The sequence below is a fragment of the Protopterus annectens genome, chromosome 6.part1 (assembly GCF_019279795.1).
Source record: "Protopterus annectens isolate FY-2018-M chromosome 6.part1, PAN1.0, whole genome shotgun sequence".
NCBI classification, from domain to species: Eukaryota; Metazoa; Chordata; order Ceratodontiformes; family Protopteridae; genus Protopterus; species Protopterus annectens.
The window spans coordinates 578,810,162-578,832,768 of record NC_056738.1 but is presented as its reverse complement, the minus strand read 5'-3'; the positions used below and the strand labels follow the sequence as shown (position 1 = coordinate 578,832,768).

At 42.1% G+C, this 22,607-nt stretch overlaps 1 protein-coding gene across 3 annotated transcripts in view; it reads right to left on the bottom strand.

Annotated features, from left to right (window-relative positions):
• The window catches only part of ADAM23 (ADAM metallopeptidase domain 23), a 1,167,569-nt gene that overhangs the window by 128,516 nt on the left and 1,016,446 nt on the right, over window positions 1–22,607 (bottom strand). For all 3 annotated transcript variants that reach the window (XM_044076026.1, XM_044076027.1, XM_044076028.1), the window contains exons 22-23: window positions 17,400–17,519; window positions 5,315–5,483 (exon numbers count right to left, since the gene is read on the bottom strand). In XM_044076026.1, the coding sequence (XP_043931961.1) occupies window positions 5,315–5,483; window positions 17,400–17,519 (289 nt within the window). The remainder of the gene's footprint in view (window positions 1–5,314; window positions 5,484–17,399; window positions 17,520–22,607) is intronic.

Sequence of the window (22,607 nt, the reverse complement as noted above, 5' to 3'; positions counted from 1 at the left end):
AAAATATATTCAAAAATAACTGTTGCACTATCTCCTGCAGGAAGAACTCCTAACCACTACACAACTTGGCTTCAGTTCTTCCCATAGTACTAGCACTCCCCTTCTAACCTGTATCGATGTTGTCAATAAAGCTAGAGATAACAGCAAACTAGTGTCTTCCTTAATTCTACACTTGTCTAAAGCCTTTGACACAGTTTGTCACAGCAAATTTCGGATGTCCTCACAAGGTCTCCCTCAGCCACCTTTCTGTGGTTCAAAAGCTACCTGTCCAATAGATATCAGTCAGTAAAAAGGCACTCCATGCTCTCTCCTTACCTCCCAGTCACCTCCGGAGTACCACAAGACTCTGTCCTTGGTCTCCTCCTCTGTAACATTTTCACCAACACCCTCTATACAGCTATACAACAGGCTAACCTAATACAATACACAGATGATTCCACTCTCATTTGCTCATCTGACAATATGGTACACCTCCAAAAATTACTCAGAAAGATTTAACAGCTCCTGAAACATAGCTTTGTAACTCATGATTCACTCTCAGCCCCAAAAAAGATGAAACTACTACTTTTTTCCCCCAAATCCATCTCTCTTCAAAATTTAAAATCCTCTTTCTTGATAATACAACTACTGATGTTACTTCTCATAGCAAATTATTAGGGGTGATAATGGATGATACTCTTACATTCAACCTGCATATACAAAATTGCATAAGAAAAACTCATCAAAAACTAGGCATGCATTACAGAGTTAAAAACTTTCGCACCAATGCAGCTAAAGCTACACTTGCTACTACTTATATCCTCCCCACTCTTCTTTAGGGCACTCCCATCCTTACTAACCTCCTGGCTTCACAAAAAATAAAACCTGAACAATGCTATAAAAAAGTTGCTAAATATGCAGCAAATATCCCTTTGGAACCCACCAGTGTATAGCACTAAAAAGCCTAAATTGGTTAGAAATGCCTCATCAACTAACATATACACAGCTTTTTACCACCTATAAAATTATCCAGGATCTATCTGCCTATCCAGCACTAAAAAATCATTCTACACGACTATGTTCCCAGTTGGTCACTGCAGCCCAGTGATCAAAATCTTGTCTACAAACCTATCAGATCTGCTGGGCATTGTCTGTACTCATACAAGGATGCTAAGGCCTGGAATTCCTTACCGGTATCTATCAGGTCAATACCCTCCCTCCCATCATTCAAAGCCACTCTGAAAGACTTCCTAGCTAAAATCTGGCTCCTTTCTTGCTCAAACCAGGATAAACGACATCATTAAATGTGAACAAGTACCTTTTTATTCCTTATATCTCCTTACTCTCCCTTTTTCACTTACTTACTTCTATCAAATTATCTTCCCTGACTTTCTCTTTAATATACCATAAGCCAGTTTTTTCCCTCACTTCATATTGCAATTCTTGTTGGTATTAGACTAATGTGGCTTTAATTTCTCTGCAAACTGTCTACAATTTCTCTAAATATAAAATGATTGTCATATAACTTGTATAAATTATTAACCTATGCTTTAATATTATGTCTAATATGTTATAATTATTTAAACTGAAGATATTTTTACTTTATTTTTGAAGACTAAAATTATTGTTCTTAAAATGTTTTGTAATTTGGAGCTTTTCTCCCAGGGAACTCCACTGAAAATGGGCTTCTACCCAGTCAGGCTTTCATGGTAATCAAATGCCAATGAATAAATGAATGAATGAATAAAAACTAACCTCACACATTCCCCTTTCATTTTCCTTCCTACTATTAACTCATGCCCTCTCTGTGTATTCTATTCTCCTTCCAACCTATTTCGTCCCTTTAACCTCTGCTCCTGACCTGTCACTGCTATGCAAGACTCAGAGGGTTCATGGGAAATGTCCCCCAAAGCTGCATCACCCCTCCCCCCAAGTCTGTATGTCACTTCTGATGCTCCCTACTCTGTCTGTACTCAACAACAGGCATCCACAGCCCCATGGCACTACCTAGAATCCCCTCCTTTGGCCAACTAGTGTGGAATTTAAAAAAAATGAAACTTTTCACACTGTCAGTCTTTTAAATTATTTCAAATACAAGACCAGTCAGAACAAAGGCTTATCTATTAATACTGATTGTTCCTTCTAATGCCATTCTCAACACTGATGACCTATTCAAAACTTTTATCACTTCAACTCATACCATACAGAAACAAAAAAAAACACACTATTTCACAACAGCTATTTCACAGCTGTGGTAACAGTGTATCACCTTACCCACTACCTGAAAATACCAAATAAACAAGATGAACTTTCTAAGTAACCATTAACAACAAATAACCAACAACACAGTTATGTGTATCTCAGAAGTTGTTACTGAAATTTGGTACATGTCAATAAAGCTCCAAGCAATAAAGCTATAATTACTTTTTAAATAATAGACCTTGAGCACAAATACATGGAATTATTATCTGTCATAAATAACACACCTATTCAAGAAAACTTACTGAAACTAATCCATCTACACTAGATACTGACAGGAAACAGATTTTACTACAAGTCAGGCAAAATGCATTATAGTTGAACACTGCTATTCTAACCAGCCCCACTGCCTGCTACCCTACAAATGTATGACTTCTATGGCCAACTCTTACATCAGGAATCTGAGAAAACACAAATCATACTAGGTGGCCTTAACCTGTACTGGTTAGGTCCTAAAGAATATAGTCTCTCAATTCAGTCTAGCTCAAATAATAAATCACCCAACAAGAACATGTGCACAACATATGATCTCATCCCTATTAGACACTGGAATCACCAGCACACCAAAAATAATGCAAACACATAGCTATACTATTCAACCACCTTAAGTGATCACAATCCAGTTATTACATGAAGGACATTCAAAACCTTGAAAAACAAAATAATATAAAACTATGCCAGAGCGTCCCTCAAACAACACAACTACACATTGGTGCTGAGATGTTTAACCTAGACTGTAGCATCAACGACATGAACCAATCACTATCCTCAGTGAATTGCACAGTATATATCAGAACCAATCCAAAATCAGGTTATTCCCCGTAAGGCAGAGAAGACAGGACTGCCACATTCTCTGGCCATCTCAAGATCTAAAAAAACTATATAAACTGAGAGACACAGATTGGTAATAATTAAAAGCTGACTAACAGCTACATCCAAATAAAAGCATACAAATACTGCATAGAAACAGCTCAAACTCACAGTGGAGCAGTGGATAGTTTGTCACTTCACAGCAAGAGGTTCCCTGGTTGGATACTTGGCTGAGGTGCTTTCTGTCTGGAGTCTGCATGTTCTTCCTGTGTTTGCGTATGCTCCTTTGGGGTGCTCTGGTCTCCTCCCACATTCCAAAGACATACAGTAGGTGGACTGGACACTCTAAATTGGCCACAGGTGTAAGTGTGTGTTGTGGAGGAATTGCTGTGGTGGGGCTGGCTGCCCGGCGGCATGGACCTTCACTCTGATGATTGTCACTGTTGGGGTGAAACCCTGGCCCCATGTACAAAAAAAATGGAAGGGGGGTTGTGGATGGATGAATGGAAACAGCTCAAACTGATACTACCTCAGTCAAAGCAAATTACATCAGAAGTAAACAAAATATATTGTTTAAACTCCCTTAGATTATTCTGAAATATGATTAAAACTCTTAATAATAATCTTGACTCAACAGGAAAATCTTGCAAACAAAATAATCATTTTTTATTGAAACAGAATGCTTGATTCACATATGCCCTACGCTCTGCAATATCAACTTCCCAGTCTCTACCCACGCACATGCAAACAATCTGTATCATAAGCTTTACTACTTATTTGAACTAGCACAGTTCTGTTTTAAAAGTCTTACATCAAATCAAGGGCAGGAAGCACTTGGGAAAATACAAATACATGTATATATATTTTTTAACTCCCCCAGGACCTTCCCCAGTGGCTCCTCTACCAGTACTCAACTGGCTCATTTATTCCAGGGAGATTAATTAGAGTCAGGCATTCCCAGGCTAGGTGGCAGGCCCACATCCCAATAATTCCTCTATAGGAATCAAAATTATCACTTAATTCCCCTGCGGGAGTTGGTTAATAGGCAGAGGTCCAGTTTACTTGTTAGTGGGAGGTAGCCTGCCCTCTTCCATTTGAATCACCCCTCCAGCAGCTCCTTTAAATCCTGCCAGTGTTCTTTAAATGGAAGCATATGTCCATACATTCCTCTTGGCTACCTGGTGTGAATGCAACATGAAAGTGTGGGATCGGCAGGCTTGAGCTCCACTAGGTAACACTTTAGTGATCCCACTAGGTGTCTCCCTATCGACAAGCCAGAGCTGATTCCTTCCCCCACGATGGTGATCTGGCAGCATCCACTCACTTCTATCCTCTCCAGTGAGCTCCTATAGGTGTCCAAGTTGCTATTCTAACTTGGACTGCCTGTTCTGTCATCAGTGCTTTAGTCCCTCTACTCCATGGAGCTGGCTTGAAGCACTTGTATGTACTGCTATTTGGAAAGCATTTATTTACTCTAGACAGCAGTTTGCTACTGTCCCAGTTCCCATGTTCTTCCTACTCATCTATGTAATCAACTTTTAAATACAAATTTTTTATGTTCTTATCTTTGCTCATCCAGATCCCTTAGCCTCATGATTAAACCTTTCAGTACCTCACCCATTCAGCATAGCCACTTTAGCATCTCACATTACCCAATGGGGAAAAGCCCCTGCCTTTACAGAAATTTGCATTTCAGAGCCTTTGTTTGTTTTTTGTAGTCAGTAGAGAAAAGCATGAGTCAGGGGACTGGAAAGCTATCATTCACAGATGCTCAATTTTACCCACCTATCGTAACTCTCATCATCTTGCAGCAAGCCAAGCTACTGCCACTGAGTGGCAGTGGAAGCTTAGTGTATGTGACCATACCACAAACCTGACTATACTGCATATGCATTGTTTAGCAGCTCAAAGTTCTGACCTCTCCATGTGTGCATGAGCTAGCACCTACCCTCCAACAGATTGTGTTCATGCAGACAGATCTAAACAACCCTTCCCTCTGTCAACTACTCACTCTCTCATCCCTCCCAGCTGGCTTCTCTAGTGTTCAGGTATGTCTATTGACCTTGGATCACTAGGTCTGCAGTCAGGGCTCCACTTGTATGTACCCTAGAGCTGGTTTACCCACCAATGTCATTTTGCCTTTGCAGCTAGTCCACTTCATCTTGTAGCCCCAGTAATTTTCCTGCATAAGCTGGCTCATGCTATCTGAAGGTTCAAGGCTCATATGCTTTAACAAACAGCCATACTGAATATGAAAACAACTTACCCCATGTCCAGAACAGACTCTCCCACTGGTTCCTGTAGGACAGCTACTGATATTTAAGGACTGTATTGGCAGGCATTTCCTCTCGAGGCACATCATGGAGGGGCCACAAGGAGTACCATCTTCAACATATCCCAAGTCTGTCTCATCATCCAACAAAACATGGCCACCACTGGAAAAAGAAAAAAAAAAAGGCAGCTATGTAGCTACTCACTGTAAAATAAAGATGATTAGGGTACTGACTGAACGATTTAGTTCATTCATATATTTATCGCCATATACTGGTGTACAGTCTATAGTTACTGCTATTGTACTTCCAGCTCTCCTGCTTTTTGATTAGTGCTACTTTAAACCATTAACTATAATTATTAAGTCTGCAGTTTCTACATCTTTACTAATTTACATGTAAATTATTGCATTACAAATTAGGCTGTGGTTAAAAAAATCCTTTATGGATTAGGTCAGTTACCTGGTTAACAAATAATTACTTAAACAAAAATTCAGCATCTCATTTATCAGATTATGACTTCAACAGAATCTCAGTTTTTCTGCGTACGTACTAAAAGGGCCCCACCCACACACTCAAGCACTCCCTTATATTGACATCAAGTTAAGCATATTACTCAAAGTAAATAACAGACATATTCCTACTATATCCATTGATCCATGAAGTGGACCCTTCCTGAATTACCAATCATAATATGGAAACATTTCAGGAAGTTAATATGCCTGGAGATGTAAGTGCACCTGTTCCACTGCAGGTAATCAGAATTAAATGACAGACTCGTGGCAATCAGATTCCAGAGTAAAGACATCTCAACCTATGCAAAATTATGATGGTGAGGAAAAGAATGTGTTCAGGCAGCAGTTGCTGGACCTACCAGATAAAGTGGGACAAAATGAGTTTGTACTGATAATGGAGGACCGGAATGCTCATATCAGGATCAGGACAGACAGAACAGAATATGAGGACTGCCTAGGTCTACATAGGTGAAGCAACAGGAATAAAGAAGGAGACCATTCTAGGTTACTGTCTGGCAACTGTGTTGATAGTGGCCAACCCATGGTTCAGCAAGACAGACGGTCACACCATCACATACAAGTGTGGTCAGTATGCAACTCTGGTAGACTTCCTCATAAAAAGGAAATGACATTGGGGTAGAATCCAATATTGCAAAGTCATCCCTGGTGAAATAGTCAGCCCACTGCATAAACCACTGGTGCCTACAATCAGCTGCAAGCAGTGGTCGCAGGAGACTCTATGGTCAACAGAGACTAGGACGAAGACCTGGAAGTTGACTGGAGCAAAAGTATGAGTGTTCAAGGAAATACTCGGCTCGAACTTCTCACGAAGAAGATAAACTAAGTGGAGTCAAAGTAGAATGGCAGTGTATCAAAACAGCATGTACAAAGATTAAAGAATAAATATGTGGCCAAGCCAGGTATGGAAATAAAATACACAAGGAAAATGCGGTGGAAATCAGGAAGCTATGAAAAGAAAGGACTGCAGGCAAAGAGGGATATAGAAAAGATGGGCCACTCTAAAAAGGAATATTGCTTGGCTCACAAAGAGGCTAAGAGTGTAGTAACAGTAGCAAAAAGACAGCATCAGAAGCACTCTACCAGCTTCTAGAAAGCAACTTAGCAGATGACATAAAGAAACTCTATCAGGTTTTAAGGCAAAAACAGAAACATAAAAGAAGATAATTATCAGACACCCTTCATAAGGGATGCCATTCACAATCTGCTCATCAGTCCACAGGATATCAAAAGCAAATGGAAGGAATACTTCCAGCAGCTTCTGAATGAAAAATAAACTCCCACAGAAACTGTACTGCCTGCTGCGCAACCTACAATGAAGGAAGGAAGAAGAGCCCATGTGGCATTACAAGCAGAATAGGAACTTCAACAAATGAAAGGGTACTGGAATGCAAAGCTGAAAACACTTGGAGTCCAGACAAGACAGCTGTTATGGGATAAAACTGAGTCCAGACAAAAAAACTGTTACGGGATAAAACTGAGTCCAGACAAGACAGCTGTTACGGGATAAAACTGAGTCCAGACAAGACAGCTGTTATGGGATAAAACTGAGTCCAGACAAGACAGCTGTTACAGGATAAAACTGAGTCCAGACAAGACAGCTGTTATGAGATAAAACTGAGTCCAGACAAGAAAACTGTTATGGCAGCAAATGGGGTCAATGAGAAAAAGCTGAACATTGAGACAGAACAGAAGAGGTTAACAGCTTCAAGTATATGGGAGGGGTGGGTGAGGACAAGAGAAGTCTAAATGGGGGGGTCAAAGTTAGAAATCAGTGGGGCTCCAGCTAACTGACACAGAGTGACGGGGTAGTGACTGACAGAAGAATGCCAAAGAAGCTGAAAATTAAGATGTACAAAACTGGTGCAACCAGTGATTTTTTTTTATGGCACAGAAACCTATAAAATGAAGGCAGAACAGTTAACTCATTACATTTGAGTGACTCTTCCAGGTGCACCTGCAACTCCCACTGACACCTCTAGGCGTCAAATATTTGCATCAATAATTCCAAAACCATGCTATCTAAAAGGCTTTAAAATATTTTATCTTAAAGCTTACACAATAGCAAACTCAACTACATTAATATTTGACCTCTATCTACTGTAGGTAAATAGATATTAACTGTTGTTTTTATGACAGCTTATATAGATACAATTTTCACAGTTTTCTAAATATCTTAACAATCAAGTAACACAGACAGAACTCCTTTGCCTCATATGAAAGCTCTCAGCTAGATGAATGAAATGCTGCTGACGTATGTGTGTAACTTTAGTGGTTGCTGAGATAATATAAGTTGTTTACAAAATATTACAAATGTAATAGTTACTGTGTTTACTCTGACTTATATAATTTGGTTTAAGACCTAGAATCTAAAGAATACTTCCACTATAAAAATAGTTTGTGCTGAAGAGTTTGCCATTTATACTTCTTTCGTAATCCGTATGGTTACAGAGATATGAACATTTGTTTGAAATGTGAGGATATAATTTGATTCTGTCAAAAGGCTTAGGCCCCGCCCATTGGAAGTTACAGTGCAAACTTCCTGAGCTCCATTGCAGTGAATGAGTTAAGAAAGCTAGAGAAATGGAGATGAAGTGCCTAGGATGGGTGGTAGAATGTACACTGTGGGGAGACAAAGAAATGACAAATCAAAACATAAGCCAAAGTACATCCAGTTGAACAGAAGGTCAAAAAGAACAGATTATGGTAGTTTTGACACGTGTTGGAAAGCAGATGATGGTTTAGTAAAAAAGATTTGGGAGACAGGAAGAAGACAATATAAAATTAGGACATCCAGCAAAGAGATGAATGAACTGTGTAAGAGACGGCCTGTGAAGGTCAGGTGTGACTGCTGAAAAGGGTAGGGGAGGGGCACTCAGCCAAGACAGGTGGCAACAGTTGACAAAACATTCTGACACCATGTAGAGATAACAGGAAAAAGGGAGATGATGATGCTACTGAAAATGGTGACAATGATGGGGAGCTGGGAGCGCTACACAAAGTTGCCAGGTGCATTTTTAAAATATCTTCACCGAATGGACTACTGTCAGAGGAAGATGAAATGAACCCCTCCAAGTGCCCAAATAAAGTACCCAGTATGGCTGTCCTCTAAATAATAACTTCATTTCAAATCATCTGGAGATATTTTTTAACATTAGTGTCTGTGTGACCCAGAGTAGTCAGGGAAACATATTTATGTTTAATGTGCATCAAGAAGAATGTAACAGCCATGTAAAAGCAAACTGAAAGGCTGCCTGTAAATTGTGTTGTATCCAATGCTGAGCAATGCCAGGTACTGTAATAAAACAGCACAGCTGGCCTCAGCAGAAACAATGGCTGCCACAGATGAGAAATTTTAGGTCATGTTTGTTGACAGTTCCCAACACCATATGTACAACAGGCAACAGCCCTGGAAGACACCATGCCGGGTGGCCACAAACTGTTTATGAATGCACTTCTTAAATGACTTTCTGGCCTTACATTATTTCCTTTAAACCCAATGTTGTTCTTCCACTATCCCATTTCTGCCTTATTATTGTGGCTTTCTCCTACTAATAAACACTGTCTTAAGACTACATGTAGTAATACCTAAAACTGAAATGTCTCCTTTCTGAATTTTACTTGAGGGATGGGTTTGTACCTCTCCTGAGTTCTATAGTCCTTTACTCTCATCCTTACCCAGTACACAATTAGACAGTGCATTTTCATTACCACTATAGTACGGGCTTGCATTTTTCCAGGTATATTCAGAGATTTCAGTACAATCAGACCCATTTTCTCTTTACAGCTACCAAAGCAAGGCACTACAGGCCTTGTTATATGCACTCCTGCCATTCCCATGGTACGTACAGGCTGCATCAACAAGAAACAAGCTCAGGTGTATCACAGTTAAATCATGACTGTTCCTGCAGAGCAAGCATGTGACTTTGAAAACAAACCCTTCATTTTATAAGTGAGACAGTTGCAACACAGCTCAGGTACCCCTCTACATTTAATGTATCCCACCATTCCACTATGAAAGAGAGGCTGAATAAATAGATGGCGTAGGACATGTAACCTAATACAGCCTACATGGAAACATCCAGACTCTTGACAATAGTCTTAATTATTCTTTTCATTTCTCTTCGCTAAAGTTAAGCTCTACAGGGTTTGCAAACAATACGCAATGATTTATGGCAACTAACTTTTTTGCATTTGTAAAACATTCAGTCTCATAAACATAAAAAAAGAAGTTATGTACTCACCATAACATTCCATGTTTGTAGTCCATCTCGTACTTCAATCTTACATATGGGTTTGGAGCCGATCCTTGGCTCAGACTCAACCTTTTTGCAAACTCAAAGTCTTCTAGTTGGCTCGTGGCTAGGTAGGTATCCCATGGTGCACCAGTACAATCCCCAGATCTTGTTTGCTGCTAACTATAGAGAGAAAGAACAAAAAAACTATCCAGAAAGAATAACAACAATAAAAGGTCTCCAGTTATTAAGGAAAAAAAATTCTGTCTCCAGATCCTTCCAGGAAGGGGGTAGGAGGGAGGGTTCGTAAGAATGAAGGGTGAGATGGACTACAAATATTGAACGTTATGGTGAGTACATAACTTCTTTATGTTCTGTAGTCCTATCTCACCTTCATCCTTACATATGGGACAGCGTCCCTAGCACCTTATTCTTGGGTGGCTCACGGTAAAATACTCCTGAGTACCGTGGAACTAAAGGAGGCTCTACCCCTAGAGGTCAAATCCAATTTGTAATGAGTAATAAATGTGTGAGGGGTAGCCCATGTTGCTGCTGCACAGATATTATCAATTGGAACCCTGGCTTGAAAGGCTGCAGAAGTAGACTGATCTCATGGAATGAGCCTTAATTTTGAAAGGTAAAGGCTTACCATCAGAAGAATAAATGTAAGATATACAACTGGAGATCCAATTAGAGAGGGTCACTTTGGAAACCGGGAGACCTAATCTGAAGTCGGAGAAGGAAACAAATAATTGGTCTGACTTCCTGAATTCCTTGGTCCGGTGTAAATAGAACCGTTAATTGTCTGTGAGCATCCAACTGATGGAATCTGTATTCTGCTGCATTAGAATGATTAGGGAAGAGCACTGGAAGCTTTATAGTTTAGTTCAAGTTGTTACGGGAGCACACCTTGGGGACAAAGGATGGATTAGTACGAATAGATACTCTGTCTTTGTGAACAATCAAATAAGGGGGTTTGACAGACAGTGCTTGTAACTCTGAAACTCGTCTAGCAGATGTGATCACCACCAGAAACAAAGTCTTCCAAGACAGAAATTTCAAAGGAGACAAATGAGCTGGTTCAAAGGGTGGAGACATTAATTAGGACAGAACAAAGTTCAAATCCCATGAAGCAACCAGTTCCTGAAAGGGAGGTCTCAACAAAGTGGCACCTTTCAGGAAGGTCTTACACAACCTATGTGACATCAGATTGGACTCCTGTTGACCAAAATGTAAATTTGAAATTGCTGCCAACTGAACCCTAATTGTGGCAGCAGCAGAACCCTGGTGAAAAAGTTCAGACAAGAATTCCAATACCACCGGAATTGATGCAGTATAAGGGTCAACATTCCTTTCCTCAGCCCAGATAGAAAACCTTCTCCATTTGCTGGTGTACAACTTTCTAGTGTAGGGTTTATGAGAAGATGTGAGAATGTGAGTCACAGAGGGTGAGAAATCATGAAGCCTGACTAGGGAGGAGGCTGGGATGAAGAGAGCCTGACATGTGCGTCAATAGATCTGGCACTGGGTCCAGAGTCCATGGGTCGTCTAGTAGGTGAGGCCCAAGGAAGGGGAACCAAACCTGATGAGACCAGTAAGGAGTGATGAGCATCAATTTGCTTTCCAACAGTTTCACTTTCTGAATAACCTTGGATATGAGAGGAAAGGGAGGGAATTCATAAAGGAGACCCAGGGGCCAATCGTGAACAAGTGTGTCTCTCGGTGACTCCCCCGGAGGGGGGATGAGAGAGAAATAGCTGCTGCATTTGGAGTTGATCAGGCTGGCAAAAAGATCACAGCAAGGCTGTCCCCATCTGCGGAAAATCTGTTCCGCTATTTCCTGCTTCAGAGACTACTCATGAGGCATCAAGATTGCCCAGCTGAGTTTGTCAGCTATCACGTTGGTTGTCCCCAGGATGTGTGTCACTACAAGAAAGTGTTGGGAAGATATCGCCCATTTCCAGACCTGAATGGCCTCTCGACAGAGTGGGTATGATCTGGTTCATCCTTGTTTGCTGAGATACCATACTACTGACATGTTGTCTGATTGTATTGCAATCGTCCCAAGAGGAAGATGGTCGTGGAGTGCTTGCAATGCCAGGAGCACTGTCCTCATCTCTAGGACACTGATATGCAGGTGGACCTCATGATCTTGCCATGTGCCATGGACAGTCCTGCCTAAATAATGCCCCCCCACCTACCTATCTGTGAGGCGTCCATGGTCACAGTGGCAATGGGTTGGTGAGGGAGGAATGGGGTACCTGTCGTTAACTGGTTGAGTTGGATTCACCAATGGAGGTCCTTCTTACAAGACTCTGTTAACAGGATGTGGTGGTATAGAAGCAGTTGTTGTAAGGACCACTGGGACGATAGAATCCATTGAAGAATCCACATGTGTAGTCTGGCTAACGGCACTAGTAATATGGTGGAGACCATGGTCCCTAGAAGTTTCAGTACAGTCTTTGCCTTGACTTTTCAGAGGGGGAGAAGATGGTGAATTTGTTGTATGAGATTCTGTGCCCTTTCTGCTGGAAGATGAGCAAACATGGCTACTGTGTCTATTTCTGTGCCTATAAAAGTCACAAAATGAGAGGGCGATAAGGCAGGCTTTACCCAATTTATAGTAATCCCTAACTGGGCACAAAGTTGGATAGTAGCATCTCTGATTTGAAGAAGTAGATGCCTGGTGGGGGCGGTCAGGAGCCAGTCGTCCAGATACGGAAACACTTGGAATCCTAGATGTCTCAGGTGAGCTGTCACTACTGCCATACACTTGGTGAACACCTTGGGGGCTGTGGTGAGACCAAAGGGCAGAGCACGAAACTGGTAGTGACTGGCTCCCAGCCAGAATCGTAGATGGCTCCTTGACGCTCTGTCCATTTTTATATGGTAGCACGCGTCTTGGAGGTCTATTGAGCACATCCAAGTGTCTTTCCCTAATAGAGGGAGTATAGACTGCAGTGTCACCATCCAGAACTTGTCCTTCTTTACAGATTCGTTTAGTTTGCTGAGGTCCAAGATGGACCTCCAGTCCCGTGTGCGTTTTGGCACTAAAAATAATCTGGAGTTAAGTCCCGAATCCTACTTGGTCTGTGGGGATGGTTTGGATGACTCTGTTTGTGAGCAACTTGTCCACCTCTACAGTTGCTTGATCCCTGTGATTGGGTGGAACATCTGGGATCCTCTTGGGAACATGAGGTGGGAGAAAAAAGGGTATGGGGTAACCTCTGGTGATAATTCTTTGTACCCATCTGTCTCGAGTGATACTTAGCAAGGCTTTAGGATACAAAGAAATGCAACCCCCGACCAACTCCAGAGAAGCACAGTCAGGCCCCACATCAGGAGCTCTGATAGGGCCGGCCTCGAAATGAATCGCAGCCTCCCTGGTTTTGCGGTCCGCCCCTGCCTCTAGGGCGATGTCTACCATTTGCTCCTCCTCCTCTGCCTCTGAAGTAGGAGTCACCCTGTGCATCCTGGAAAAACCTCTGGGACTTCTTGAACCACATTTTACCACTTCTTCTGACCCTTGGGATATGGTCTAGAGGGGACGGTAAAATGTACTCCCATGGCAGAGAGTGTCTTCCCTTCTTGCTCGCACCTAGTGAGTGTGTCTTTTACCTTAGGTCCAAACAATGAAGAACCGTCAAAGGGGACATTGGTAAAAGTAGACTTGAATGGCTCCACAAAATTACACAAGCGCATCCAGGAGTGCCTCCTTAGGGAAACTCCTGAACCCACTGCCCTGCTTGCTCCATCTGCTACATAAGCGATCAGCCTCATAGATGAGTTAACAATGGAATTCAAGGTTGACAACTGAGAAGACACCTTATCAGGGACTCCTTCAGTAGATGCATCTTGAAGAGCCTCTCCTAACTCCTTCAGGGGATCTCTCTGAAGCCTTGTAAAGTGTGTTAGGTAGTTCAGCGATCTGAGAGTGAATGCTGCTGATGAAAAGATACACTTCCAGTACCTGTCCATCATTTGAGACTCCTTGTTCGGCGGATGGACAGATGAAGAAGTCTCCGCTAGTTCCTTCTTAGTGGCCGCCGCCACCACCACAGCATCTACGGGAGCACCCTTTGATAAAAATTCTTTCTCCTTGGCGGCTGACAGAAATTTATTAGGTCTCCTGGGGACTGGCTATACGGCATCAGGAGTCTCCCACACCTTTCGACTAACAATCTCTAAAAGTTTGTCAAAGGGTGGAGACACGCAAGAGACTGAAGGTTGAGACCCAAAAGCCTTCAGGTACACTGACTCCTCATCAGAAGGGGAAACAGTGGGCTAGCCGCACCTCTGCTTGAGGATCTCTAAGATGTCCACAAGGGTGACATCATCAGAGGACGACTTGAGGAACCCTTCTGACTCCTCGAGGTCTGTGTTGGAGGTAAGAGACTCATCCTGAGAGTCTAAATGCTTCCTCTTCTATGTCTTCTTCTAAGGGGGCTCCTCAAAAGGGTAATTTGAGGAGGTTTTGGAAGAGTGGGGGTCACCAGCCGGAGGCTCCTTAGACTGCAGGTTTCTGCTGTCCAGAGAAGGAGTAGTTGCTGAGACGGAAGTCGGTGCCCAAGGGGGAAGAGTGTCGGTACCCCTGGGTGGAGATGATGATCGGGACAGCACACTCCTCATCATCTCGAAGGCCAACCTCTCCAGCTCTGAAGACCACCCCAGCTCTGAGGAGATGGAGGATGCCATCGGCTCCAGAGCCATCAGCTCTGAGATCGATGTAGGGTCCGAGCTCACCCTAGCCGATGCACAGAGAGGGAGACTCAGAACCGAAGAGGTCCGGTTCTAGGCGTCCCTGTCAGGGCCGACTGGGGAGCTTTGGCTCCTACACACCACGGATGGCACCGAAGGTGTCGGACTGGAACTCGGCTCTGAGACAACCTCTGGGGGAGCTGGAACTGAGGGTTCCGCAATCAGCGGTACTGAGCACTCCAGCTTCGAAAGCCCAGCATGGCTCAGAGGAGGAATCACAGAAGGGGAAATGGACTCAAGTGGCTCCGGAACTGACTGGGTCAGAGCCAACAGCATTTTCAGTGAGGCAGATAACTTCAGGAGTCTCAGCACTACTCCCTCCACATCTTCTTCCGAAAGCCTCCTGGAAGATCTGGAAGACAGTGTGGGAGATCTAGATCTCTGTAATATAGGGGACCTTAATGTACAGGAGACCGGCAAAGGATCTCTAGACTGTCTCTGATGTCTGCTGTCAGTGGTCGGTTCCGACTGACACTGTAGCCATAGTAGCTATGTCCTCAATCGGTTCCGAGCTCAGTGGAGCCGAGGAGGAAGAAGACTTGTCTGGTTTGGAAATTTTGGGAGGTGGTTCCGAAGCACCAGATGGCGCCGGGGAATGCCTCTTAGAAGGTTTAGTCTTTTCTTTCTTGGAACTATGCGATTTAGAGGAGGAAGACGAACTGGCCAGGTCTTCCTCAAAAGAGGGCTTAAGGAGACCTTTTAGTATCAGTTTATTCTTTCTCAACTGTAATACCCTGGCACTGAACGAGTGACAAAACAAACACATTTCTTGTAAATGGATGGCCCCAAAGCAATACACACAGTTACTGTGGCCATCGGTAATGGACATCTTCTGCAAACATTTCACACACTTTTTAAACCCCGAGGGTTTATGATCTTTCATTTCCTTAGACATAGCAGTGAAAATGCAGCCAAAAGGACACAAGCCAAACACACAGAGAGAGGACTAGGTCCTCTAACTCAAATGGGCTTAGCCCTGGGTAGAAAAGGAAAGGAAGAAACCTAGGTCCTCTAACTGAAACAGACCTAGAAGGATGATAGAAAGGTCAGAATTAGCAAATTTACTGACACACACACACACACACACACACACACACACACACACACACACACACACACACAAGGAAGAGCCTCTATACAAAGAGCTATGCCTTAGAAGTGATAAGGGTTGACAAATCAGGAACCCTTGTCAGCTAAGGTAAATCTGACAAATAACTATGCAAATTACTCCAGAAATAACTAGCTTAAGCTAACAACACAGCACACTAAGAAATGCTAAATAGCTAAGCTAATAACGCACTCTAAAGAATACTGCACACAGAAAAATAAATTGAGCGCAAAACGTGCCTTGAGCACTAAATATTAAGCTACCGAAGTCTGAACTAACTAACCCAGTAAATAACAACTAAGGGCAAAACGCCCGGAAAAAGAAACTAAACTGGCACACAGGATACCAATGAGAACAACAAGGCCAATGGCCAACCAGTTCTCGACAATAATTTGGTAAATAGAGGAAAAAGGTACTGCAAATGACTAAACTACTATTCAACTGATAGGAAACAATACTAGAAAAGGCTATATAATGCTATATTTAAGCTGAAAATAGCACAAAATAGCAAAAAAATTGTAAAATGTTAAACTTAACCACAGCCAAGGAGAAGCATATCTGAACTCGTCGACGAGGCAAATGAGATCTGGGGATTGTACTGGTGCACCATGGGGGACCTACCTAGCCATGAGCCAACTAGAAGGCTTTGAGCTTGCAAAAAGGCAGAGTTGGAGCCGAGGATTGGCTCCGAACCCATATGTAAGAATGAAGGCAAGAAAGGACTACAGAACATCATTCATTTCTCATTATTAATGACATGAACTCTGGAATTAACTTTACATTTCAATGATATACATAGCTGTAAATATTATACCAGCCACAAGTGTCAACTATGTCATGCATTCACTCTATTAAAACAATTTGAAAATGTTCTCAGACTCAGCCATTTACTTCAGTGCTTATTTGCATAGAGCTCACTTCAGTGTAACATAATTTTTACATGTAAAGAAACTGTAATGATTTAGGCCCTCAAATTTAACCTTGCTACTCCTAAATTTACTGATGTTCCTTGTATATTCAGACCTGTATATGGTGCAGGCAGGCAGTGGCTGCTTCCTCCCATCCCCCCCAGCTGGCTCTTCCAGGACTTGAGCTCTGGTTATGTGGAACAGAGTCAGAGCATCATCCTTTTGTGCCACAGGGCACTACACATTCTGCTGTCCTAAGCCTCAGAGAAGAAAACGTTCTATTTATAGGCCATTTCTATGACGATTTTTCTAAGGGAACCATGAAAAGCCCTGACCTTGTACAAAGACTCCGTATAACTAAATCTGTGCATTCTAGAATATAAAAACTTTCTATTGTGAAAAATAAGAAAGTGGCTCTCTTTCTGACCTCTGTTATGATTGTTAAAGGTCATCACTAGAATTTTTAATGCTTGGAGGTTGAGAGGCATGTCACCTCATTATTACAAGCTGGCATGCAATGAGCTGTCGGAGATCCTTACCTGCAATCAACCACTTTCCCCTGGTGGTTAAAAGATGTTGGGGTGATATCTCCTTCAATATGTCCAATCCTTGGAACTCGACCAATATTAGTGCAAAGAAGGTAGCCACAAAATACATCACTGGTAAGAAACAACATAGAATAAATTAAAAAAATTACTTTTATTTATAACAAGAAATGTGTGCTCTGCTGGCAAAGCAGATGCAGCATTTACTGTGCATATTTCTTGTATGACGTTAGGTATATCAGTATGAAGCTTTATTTCATTCAGACAATACTGATGGATAAGTACTCATCGCATGAGTAGACCTTTAAGAATGTCCTCAATAGTATGCAGACTGATGGCATTTCCTGCTGTGGTCTATCTTACAGCACTAAACTCACACTCCCTGTGGCATACTGCCTTTGACCTATTCTCTGTGTCCAAACACGGATTACTGGATGTCTGCTCCAAAGTTATCTGCCATCTACATAAGGTACCACAGCAAGAGACAGCAACAGTGTAAAGACAATTCATGTGTAAAATAATTCTGAAGTATAAATTTACATAAATTGATTCAATATGAAATGAAGCAGTACAAACACGCTAAACAAAAATGGTGGTGGGGGGGTGAGAGAAATGACTTCCCACTAGGAGGGCCATCTCAAAGAACTCCAAACATAAGGGTACCTATCACTGCTGTCTTAACTCTGAAGGTTCTCTGTCATGCAGTACTCATATTTAGATTAGTGGAATGTGAAGAGACACTGTGGTGATCATGTGGTAGCTGCACAGAACTCATTAGTAGACATGTACCTAAGCATGCAGTACTCATATCCTGTCTAGTGGAACATGAAACGGTTGGCTGGTGGCCAGATGGTAGCTGCACAGATCTCAGCAGCAGACATGTACTTAAGCATGTTGTACTTATGTCTAGGTTAGCTGAATACCCCTGAACTGTATCACAATAATATTGGTTAAACTTAAACCTTTTGGACAGACTTTTATTTGACCACTAGGGAATTCTTGCTATCTTGAACACACAATTTTTATAAAAAAAATTCTAACTGGCAGAGGAGATCATGGGAGTGGGGAATGTAGCCCTTGCAGGCAGATTTCTTTAGCAGTCAAGCTGGACTTGCATGATGGCTCTACTACCTTTAATCAACTGATAAATTTGTTCCATTTGGTTAGTCAAAGTGAGTGCCAAACATTCCCAGCATATATGAGAACCCCAAGTCCCATTCACTCCTGCCTGAGGTACCTGATTGGCCCATTCATTCCCCTATAGCAAAGGTCAGGAAGAAGGCAGTGCATTAGGTTCCAGAGCCATTTTACAGGCCTACTCTACCCCTTCGATTTCTCCCCACCTATGTTGACTGCCTTGACCACCAGCATAGCTTCAGATATTAACTTTTTCCAGCCAGTGTATTTGCACAGGGGCAACATGTGGTCAGCAGGACCATGTTCCATAAGTGTAACACCTAGTGCTCTGTTTGGGTGTCTCCTAAGCTGCAAGCCACAGCCAACTTCCTTCCTTCTCTATGGTTCAGCACAATGACTGCTCACTCACATCCTCCCAGTCGGCTCCCCTAGAGCCTGGCCTGCTAATCTTGATCTGGTGGCCTGAATTAGACTCAGATCTTCATTTTTCTGTTCCACAGAGCTGTGCACTTTCTGCATTCCTCAGAAAACAAAGCACAGTGGTGAGAGGACTGTATACATGTCATTTCTCTGATGACTGCCTGAGGAAACCATGAATGATCCTGAAAGACACCTGGTCTTTGTGGGGGAAAAAAGAGAGTTGAAGTCTCAGTGGCACAGAGCAAAGGGTAAACATGGGTGGCTTAGCAAGTGAATGAAGCAGCTGAGTGATGCCCGTGTCTGACTCTTAACAGCTCTTTGGTGACCCACTTAAAATGATACCTCATTAAGCCGAAAGTTTTCCCAAAGGACATAGCCAACATGGGACACTGGAGGAGAAGGACTATTCATAACTTGTGTTACAGCCTAGAAAGGAACAAAACTGCCCTCAATAGACTAGCTCCTTCCTCTTCCTGAGCTCCAAATTAGACAAATGGTCTGAGGAGAGCTGTGTCTTCCTTTTCAGTGGCAAAGCCACAACACAGATGGAAGGTTCCCAAGTATGGGGAGGTGATACACTGCACTGTTTTACCATGCTGCTACACACTCCTCAGTGAACAGTTTTTGTCAAAAATAATGGAGATAGGCTGTATATTAGTGTGCTGTCTGTCTCAGTGGATTAAGGGCCAGAGGTCTTTGTGGTCTCTGTTTTGTTTTACATTGCAATGTAATTGTGGGTCCCTTGTTTAGAGTATCCAATATTTGATTAGAATCAGGATATTGAGAAAAACAGCATTCCCATCCTCTGTGGATGTCTGGGAACCCCTGTCCAGGTTTGGCACAGTAACTAATCCTTGTGAGGCCATACGTGGATACAAGATTGCTACATTACTATTTCCCTCCAGATAAGGTTGTTAGACAGGAATGCAGAGGAAACAGCCACCGTGACCAAGGGTAAGCAATGTTGCACTTTACCAGTGATGAAGTCCTCAGGCTGTCATGGGGTTGGCAAGATCATAAAGCCCTCAAACTCTGTGCTTATGAAATCTTTTGACACTACCTACCATTTTTTTTTCTTCTAGCACATTGTGGTACATATCCTTATGCTCCTGACCTGCACTACTGATGGAAGTTTCTTCTTTTAGGGAAGGGCAGACACCCTGTGACCCATAGCAAGATGATTTTTATGCTTGAGACAGGATCAAGGAATAAAAGCTATGTGAAGGATGGTTTTCTTATTAAAGAGAGCACAGCCTTCCCAGGACAAAACTCAGTGGCTCTCTTCAAGACAAAACAGGCAAAAATAAATAAGAATACATTAAAATAATGAAAAAATTTATTTTATTTTATTTTACATTTGTTGACCGGGATAGTCTGAATGGATACATGTCCATTTTCAGTGGGAGAAAAGCTCCAAAGATAATTACAACAGCAAACATGACAAAAATATACATTTAGCAAAGTTTACAGACTCAGTTGACATTTGAGTTATACAATCTAACAAATGTATGGTGTAGCACACTTAAGACAACAGATTAAATAGTATTAGTACAGAAGTATTTCCAAAATTAGTCAGGATTACTGCAGGAACATGGCCAATGCGATTTAAAATACTGCTTGAGACTTTTCTTTAAATTGTGTGAGGGAGGTCACTAGAGTGATGTCAGCAGGCAGTGAGTTCCAAGTTTCACCTACAGAATTGGCAAACAATAAAGAAAATAAGATACATTTAGGCAAAACAAACAAAGTAGCTGGCAGTTAGCACAGAGGGTTAAGGCTCTGAGATGTTAATGAGCCATTTCCTGCAGTCAGGGGTACAGAGTTGGATTCTTTCTGGGTGGGAGGTTGGCATAATAGTTAAGGTGTTTACCTTACAAACATAAGGAGCAGGGTTTGATTCTCACATGGGGTAATTGGCTAGGATGAAAATGGCCCACAAGGGCAGTTAGCCTAGTACTAATCTATGAAAGATGACAAGGAGTCTGTCTCCCAAAGGCATACTTGGAGGCAATTTTTCTGAAGATGTAAATGAACTCAGACAGACCCCTGAATTTATGGCAAAATATAACAGCAACAATGAGTGATTAATGTTAAAAGATCTGATGCTAACATAGAAAAAAAGGTTGCCAACATCAATATTTTTTTTCTGAATGATTTTGGAAGCTACCTGGACAAAACTGAATGTCAACTGTTTTTCAGGGCATAAAGGAACTGTAGATCTCACAAAAAATGCTCTCCCTTCTCTACCAAACATTCTACTGATATCACTAGTGACAGGACATCAGCTCTACTCTGTGGGAGGTCAAAGCTCTACAAGTCAGGCTGTATGAATGGGGATTTATTCTGCTAACAGCATCAGTATTAAGAAAACAGCTCCACTTTGGGGAAGTTTGAAGCTCTGGAAGTCTGGCAAAACAAAAGGATATGCACCTCTGGCTAATTTCCTAAACATAATGAATGAAACTGCAACAGAGATCCTGACTGTAATCTTCAATCTCTGCAGACAGTAGCTCAGGTGACCGTAATTTTAAGGCATACATCTGGGCATATCAGATTATGCGGTGGTGCAGTGGTAGAGTTGTTGCCTCACAGCAAGAGGTTCTCCCGTTTGATTCTCGGGTCGGGTTGGGAGTGCCTTCTGTGTGGAGTCTGCATGTACTCCCTGCGGTCGAGTTGGGCATTCAAAAGACATGCGTTGAATAGGCGTGCCTTCGTTGATGGTTGGGCGTCGGGCTGGCAACTCGACACCATAAAAACCAACTGCCAATCATTAGCGGACCGGAGTTCCGCTGTGGTGACCGCTAACCGGGAAAAGCCGAAAGACAAACAACATCTGGGCATATCACTGGACTATGTAGACTCCTCAGGCTCTTTAACATTTTCTTTTTGTTCCTTAATGCCTTTCAGAGAAGTCGTTCATTTCAAGCAGATGTCTCCTATTTATTCTGAGCTCTTTACCATCAGAAGTTTTCATACCAAATGATCCTGGCTGCTTCTGCTTCAGGGCTACAAATGTTTCTAACTGCTGTTCAGGAAAACAGTGTTGACCTCTCACCCTGTATCCTTCTTACAAACTAGAAAGAGTTCTGCTTTGTCTGCTATAAGATAACCTTTTTTTTACTGAGTCTCCTTCAGTCACTCTTGTAGGTAAACTTTATACTCAGGAGTTCTCAGTGAAACATATTAAATAACTCTGCTGTTGACTTGAAATATCGTCTGTAACTGATACCTGGAAACAGACCATCACCTTCTAGAGGAGTATTTTTATATTCCAGCAATGCAGTATGAGCAATCATTGTTACTGCTCTTTGACTTTACCAATTTAATTTTTGGACAATCCTTCCAACTTGACCATTAGACTCGGCATAAATGTGACTTGACATAAAATGCAGGAACTCCCTTTAGAAGTCATCACTTGCATAAGGAGGACCATTGCGGGACAGGATGTCATCAGGAATTCCATTCCATTCCGAGAGTGCATTTAGAATTCCATGCCTTATAGTATCAGAGAGTTTCATAACTTCAGGAGAGTGAAAAGCAGTCAATACATTTTAATTAGACATTCTTTTGGTACTGGAAAATATTTGCACCAGTCTTGGACTATGGTTATCCTAGAGCTGAGCAGATCTTCACTGGCTCTCTCAG